This window comes from Crocuta crocuta, unplaced genomic scaffold (assembly GCF_008692635.1).
Source record: "Crocuta crocuta isolate KB4526 unplaced genomic scaffold, BGI_CrCroc_1.0 scaffold886, whole genome shotgun sequence".
Taxonomy (NCBI): Eukaryota; Metazoa; Chordata; class Mammalia; order Carnivora; family Hyaenidae; genus Crocuta; species Crocuta crocuta.
In genome coordinates, this window is record NW_027530624.1 from 366,542 (window position 1) to 373,095 (window position 6,554).

The following is a 6,554-nucleotide window of genomic DNA, read 5'->3' on the forward strand; positions in this document are numbered from 1 at the left end:
GTGGGAGTATAAGTGGGGGTGGGTGGAAATGGGGAACCCAAACCCTGTGTGAGTTGAGGCTAAGATCAGGAGTGGGGGGAAAAGGGTATGAGTTTCTCAAACATCTTCTCCCTCAGGAGGGCCAAGGGAGGGTCTCCAAGCTCCTCACCCTGGGAAAACAGGGTAAGGGATTAGCCACGTAGGCGACTGACCTCTTGACCTGACTAATTTCCTGGCCCACCCAAATCCCAGGGTGCCTCTCTCTCCCTTTAGCCCAGGGTAGGGGGAACTGAGTGAGAGAGAGAGTGAGACAGACTGAGCAAGATTGAGACACGCGGGCCCCCACTGGCCTCTGAGTGGGAAAGGCAAGTGCGAGAGATAAAGGCCTCCAAGAGAAAAAAGAAACAAACCAAAGATTTAACCATTAAAAAAAAAAAAACCCACAGACAACTCCGCTACCTTTTTATACGTTGGAAAAAAAAGTGAAAAAAATTAAAAAATAAAAATGAAAAAAAAAATACACAAAAACTCCAAGCCGCAGTTCCTTCGTGCGGTTTGAACTTTGACCTCAGCAGTCTCCAAAGCAAGATGACGATGACAAAGGCGAAAAAAAAAAAGAGAAAAAATAATGTATATTTTTAAGTATTTGTCCTTGAAATGTTAGCTCCTTGTTAAACAAACACAAAAAGGAGAGAAAAATCTAGAGAGAAGTGTTGCTGGGATGGAGACAACTATTTACTATGTCTGTGACCCCTCCCTTCTGCCTCCCCTTCCTCTCTTCTATCCCTGCTGCCCCTCCCCCAGCCTGTCCTCCAAGCCCAGGGGCTCAGTATTTATTTATTTACATAATTGCAGGGTGACTGGGGGCCTCTCTCCACTTGTAGAGAGGGCCTTTGGATCATGGTGGGGTGGGAAAGGGGCAAGGAGTGTTGGGGGGGGAAAGCAGGGGCCTGATCTTTGATCAACTCCTCTCTCTGCTAGCTCCTTTCTGGCTTCTTATCCCACTGCTGCCACCATCACCTCCCAAATCCAAGCCTGGAATAGGGCAAGATGACCACCCACCTTGTAAAGATCTGAGTGGCTCGGCCCTTCTGGGGTGGGTGTCTCTCACCTACCCATTCAGATGACCGGGTTGGAATGGGGAGGGGAGGTGGTGGCCAGTAGTGGGCAAGGGAGACCCGAAGCGGCGTCTGGAAATTGAGTAGGAAATTGAGTAGGCCCTGGAGGAGACCTGCCTTTCATCTGTTCTCAGCAAGTTAGCCCCACTTTCAGTTGTCTGACCCCTGTGTTGGTAGCCCCTCCCTCCCCATCCTGTCCCCCCACCCTGTCTCTTCTCGTGGTAGCGGGTTAGCGTTTCAGTGTTCTTAACTCCAATCTGCTTGTTCATTGTACAATGTGCTTCTTTTAAGGCCCCATTTTTGTAACTTGAGTGTGTCATTCATCTGAACAACATCAAAAAAATAAAAAAGTAAAAACTGTACAGAGAGAAACGCCGCCTGTTCTCCCTTGGTCTCTGTGTGCGGGGAAGGGTGGTGCTGTGGCGGCGAGGGCTTTCCTTCTGTCCAAATAATGAATGTTCAGAAGGAGGGCCCGGGCCAGGTTTTCACCATCAGAAAACCTAAGTCTCAGAATTTAGGATGAATTCAAACTTCTGGATTTGTTTCTCAGTTCTGCCATTTTATAGGTATATGACTTTTGATATGTAAGCTTCAATGTCCTTGTCATCTGTAACATAGGGACAATACCTATTCTGTTGGGTTGTAGAATTAAATGAGATGACGATGTAATAAGTAGGACAGATCTCTATCACATGGACTTCAAGAAATGAGAACATGAGAAAGGAGGTCAGGAAACCCGTGAGTCCTTCCCCACTTGCATCCCCAGAGGACCCTTTTAAAACAAGCAAGCCCCTTTTATAAACAGTTGACTTTGAAGTTGTCTGGTGGTCCAAGGCACACTCTTCTCTACAGTGACATAACTCTCATTCACTCAAATTTTTGTGCCCAGCTTGACTACGTCAATTGGCAAGGACAGTGGCTTCACAGGCCAGGCCATGTGCTGGTCCCCAAAACCTTACCACTGAAAATCAGAAATGGTGGTGTCAACAACTGGGTTTTCTCACTGGCATCATGTCCCCTTGTTACTGTTCTGTCCGCTGATGTATGCTTGGCATACAGATGCTGGGATTCTGCAAACTCAGCTGTGAAGGGATGGGGGGGGACAGGAGAAAGGGAAAGAACGGAAGAGGGGTTGGATCACTTAGATAAAAAGTATTAGCACTGCCTCATCTGGGCAAGAATGAAAGAATAGAAAAGCACCGCCCCCATTCTCAAGGCGTCTATAGGGACGGGGAAGCGGGATGTTGGTATAGAGGAAAGTCATTTGGTCCAGCCGCTTCCTACTTCCTGTAGTGTGGTGCTGTCAGAACTCAAGTTCCTTGTCACCCAGGCCGTCCTGTGACAAGCACAGACAGCACACCTGAAGCACTCTAGGGTTGAACTTGCAATGTGCCCAACGGTGCCACATGCCCTCCCTTGTACAGTCATACTCGGGCCTCTCGTCAAGAACACAGCGTGCACTAGAGGACCACCATTCTAGTCCCTTGACATTTCTGCTTATGCAGCTTCCGCATCCAACTAAAAAAAAAAATAGGCGATTCAGGATCTTCTTAGAGTGGTCAGCAAGTCACCTCCCTCAGAATCGGTGTATTTGTTTAAAGATTTTAAGTAATCTCGACATTCAATGTGTGCTCGAACTCATAACCTCGAGATCAAGAGTTGCATGCTCGGGGTGCTGGGTGGCTCAGTTGGTTAAGTGTCCAATTCTTGATTTCAGCTCAGGTCACGATCCTGCGGTTCGTGGGATTGGGCCCCGTGTCCGTCTCTGTGCTAAAAGCATGGAGCTTGCTTGGGATTCTCTACGCCCCTCTCCCTGCACTTTCTTTTTCTCAGAATAAATAATCTTAAAAAAAAGTCACATGCTCTGCTGAGCCAGCCAGGCACCCCAGAATCGGGTGTATTTAAAATGCAGATTGCTGGGACGCCTGGGTGGCTTAGTCGGTTAAATGTCCGACTTTGGCTCAGGTCATTATCTCATGATTTGTGGGTTCAAGCCCCGCATCGGGCTCTGTGCAGTCAGCTCAGAGACTGGAGCCTGTTTCAGATTCTGTGTCTCCCTCTCTTTCTGACCCTCCCCTGCTCATGCTGTCTCTCTCTCAGAAATAAACAAAACATTAAAAAATTTTTAATAAATAAAATGCAGATTCCTGGATCTCATCCACGCGTTTGCTGGATCTGAATCTCTAGGGGAATTGTCTAATACACATTAAGGTTCAAGAACCTTTGCCTGTCCAGGGCACCTGGGTGGCTCAGTCATTAAGCATCAGACTTGGGCTTAGATCACTATCTTACATTGGTGAGTTAGGAGTCCTACATTGGATGAGCTCAAGCCCTGCTTGAGCCCCAAGTAAAAACATGAGCCCCGAGGGAGCCCAGCTTCTCTCTCTCCCCATCCCTCCCCCTCTGCCCCTTGCTCACTTGTGTCATAGAAAAAAAACAAAAAACAAACCCTAAAAAACACCTTTGCCTGTCCAACTCAAAACCCGGCATCCAACAAGGCCTCAATTAGTGCTACCCTGTTTAGGACAGTAATTCAACGGAGGACCATCCGCTTTCAGCAAGGTGACGGTCTTGTTCACAGACGGGATTGCACGCGTGAACATTTCTCAGGGTGGGAGTCCAGAGTTTTCATTAGAAGCTCTGAAAAGGATCAACTAAGGAAGGGTGATCATCCCACGGTCACAGAGCCATTCTTCTCTGCTGAACCAGCACTCTCGGGGTCCCTCCCCTCCACTCCTGTTCCTTTTGATGTAACCTGATTTTATCCGATTTGGCAAGGATAAATCCTCCAATTGCTCTAAGCACGTATTCGATAGGACTTTCAGGATGTTGCAGCTCTGCATGAGGCGGCAATTTGAGAATGAATCTTTACCTGGGGATGAAAGGGGATCTAGCATGCTGGGCTAAGATGGCTTGAGTCCCTTCTGCAGGGTGAGGTCACTCAAAGACGGTGCCCACGATCCACATGCTCTAGCTGAAACTACTGGACACCTAACTGCTCCTCATTAGGAGCACTCTGGTTATCAAACAGGTTGAATTTTCATTTTTTATTTTTCTTTTCTTCCTTTTTAATGTTTCTTTTTGAGAGAAAGACAGCGCGCGAGCAGGGGAGGGGCAGAGAGAGAGGGAGACATAGAATCTGAAGCAGGCTCCAGGCTCCGAGCTGTCAGCACAGAGCTGGACGTGGGGCTCGAACCCACGAGCCGCAAGATCATGACCTGAGCTGAAGTCGGATGCTCACCTGAGTGAGCAACCCAGGGGCTCCTGAATTTTTTTTTTTCTTAAGACTTCTGTAGTAAAAGCTCCATGACTGGCTAGGAGACTTAGCTTCTAGCTCTGGTTTCCCATCTATGTGGTCTTAGTTAAGTTTCCCATCTCTGAAGTCCTCGTTTTCACCTGGACAGAAGGCAAAAACCAGTGAAGGTCTCCGAACCCAGTGCCCCGAGGCTACGGGGCTGCTGACGGGGCAAGAGTAACAGGGTCTGAGTGGGCAGCTCTCAGGCCTCCCTTTTCCTGCTTTCCACACAGTTTTCCTTCACCTTTCATTGATTAGGGTCCCAAATAAGAATTTTCTGCCAACACAAAGACTGGAATAACCTTGGCGGGGGCTTATTTTTCTCGGGCCGTGGCTGAAGCACAGCAACTCAGCACTCCCACCAGTCACCGTCTTCCTTCTCAACCGCCTTCCCCTAAGCAGAAGGCATTAGACCGTGCAGAAAGGCAGACGGGTGATTAACCCAGAGGAAACTAGGCTTAAATTCAAGCTCTATCCTAGGTGGGTTGGATGACCTTGAGCAAATCACCTCACTGCTTTGGACTTCGGACTGCCCTACAAAATGTTCCCCTTACAGGGGAGTATGAGAATTATGATAAAAATGTAAGGAAGGACTTGAAACAAACTAGACGTTCAAACACCCACTGGTCACTCCAACCACCCCTCTCCCTGCATCTCCTGGCTAAGACAGCATCCAATTTTAGGTGGGTGGCAGGGCAGCTGCCCTCATGAGGCTGTCCACCCCCAGAATCTTCTCCGACTCCACAGCTGGGTCTGGTCCTAGGAGCCACCCTCTTCTACCGCCCTGGGAATCCTGTCTTTCCCAGACCTGCGTTTGTCCTCAGGGATCCAGTGAAAAAACCAGATGACCTCGGAGGAGACGGCTCACATCAGGCCAGGAGTAGGGGGTCGGGGGGCAGAAGTGGTGAGAAGAAATCTCAAGATTCTTCCAAATGCTCCTGACACCAACTGAAACAGCTCCAAGCTGGGGCGCCTGGGTGGCTCAGTCGGTTAAGTGTCCGACTTCGGCTCAGGTGATGATCTCATGGTTTGTGAGTTCTAGCTCAGAGCCTGGAGCCTGTCTTTGGATTCTGTGTCTCCCTCTCTCTCTGTCCGTCCCCTGCTCACGCTCTCTCTCAAAAATAAATTAAAAAAAAATTTTTTAAAAACAAAACAAACAGCTCCAGCCTTTTCTGTGGGGACCTCTAGTGGCAAGACAGCCCCACTGCTTGCCCTGGAGCACCAGGGTGACATCCAGGCTCCCTGAGCCCCGCCCTCGGACCTCTTCAGTGTGGCTGAGGTCTACGGAGCTCCTAGATGCTAAAAGCACAGCCATAAAAGCGCAGACCGAAGAGCCTGGGCTCCCAGCTCCCACCCCACACAGCTGGCCAGACAGAAACACATCAAGGTCCAACTCAGTCTTTATTGACTGTTTCATCTTGGGGCCACCAGTGCTAAAAGGTGGGCGGGGGGCTAGGAGGGCACCTTTACGTGTATCAAGGACCCCAGATCAACCCCCTCACGAGAGAGAACAAATCCAGTTACAGAACTTGCACGGCGTTTGGGAGACGGAGGGAGGAGCACAGTATCTAGAGATCTGAGGGGGTGCTGGAGGCTCCTCGGCAACGGGGCATGGCGGTGCTGACGAGGGGAAGGGGACGGGTCAGCCGCTGATCTGGACCCCCTCGGCCTCGGCCAGAGGGTAGATCTCAATGGCCTCCACCAGGGGCAGCGCCTCTGCCGCCGTCTCCATCACGGCCAGCCCCACGGCGGCCTCGGCCTCGGCCAGCTGCTGGCGCACGGCGGCCTGGTGCTGCTGCTGGTGGGTCTTGCGGTGTTTCCACAGGTTGGAGAAGGAGCGGTAGCTCTTGCCACAGTCTGGGCACGAGTACGGCCGCTCCCCCGTGTGAATGCGGCGATGCTCCGCCAAGCGCATGGAGATGGCGAAGGCCTTGCCGCACACCTCGCAAGCAAAGGGCCGCTCGCCCGTGTGCAGGCGTCGGTGGTCCTTCAGGTGGGTGCTCTGGCGGAAGGCCTTGCCGCAGTCCGGGCACGGGTACGGCCGCTCGCCCGTGTGGATGCGCCGGTGTACCTGCAACGACGTCTCTGTGCTAAACAGCTTCTTACACTCACTACACTCCAGGCCCCGGCGTCGGGCCGGGGGCGGGGGAGCCGTGGGGACC

The 6,554-nt window shown here is 51.0% G+C and overlaps 1 protein-coding gene across 1 annotated transcript in view; it reads right to left on the reverse strand.

Annotated features, from left to right (window-relative positions):
• Positions 1 to 5,774: 5,774 nt before the first annotated feature.
• ZNF574 (zinc finger protein 574) overlaps positions 5,775 to 6,554 on the reverse strand; it is a 5,145-nt gene continuing 4,365 nt past the window's right edge. The window contains 2 exon segments of the mRNA XM_077768159.1: positions 5,775 to 6,545; positions 6,547 to 6,554. The exon segment at positions 6,547 to 6,554 is cut by the window's right edge and continues 2,078 nt beyond it. Of these exon segments, the coding sequence (XP_077624285.1) occupies positions 6,035 to 6,545; positions 6,547 to 6,554 (519 nt within the window). The 3' untranslated portion in view covers positions 5,775 to 6,034.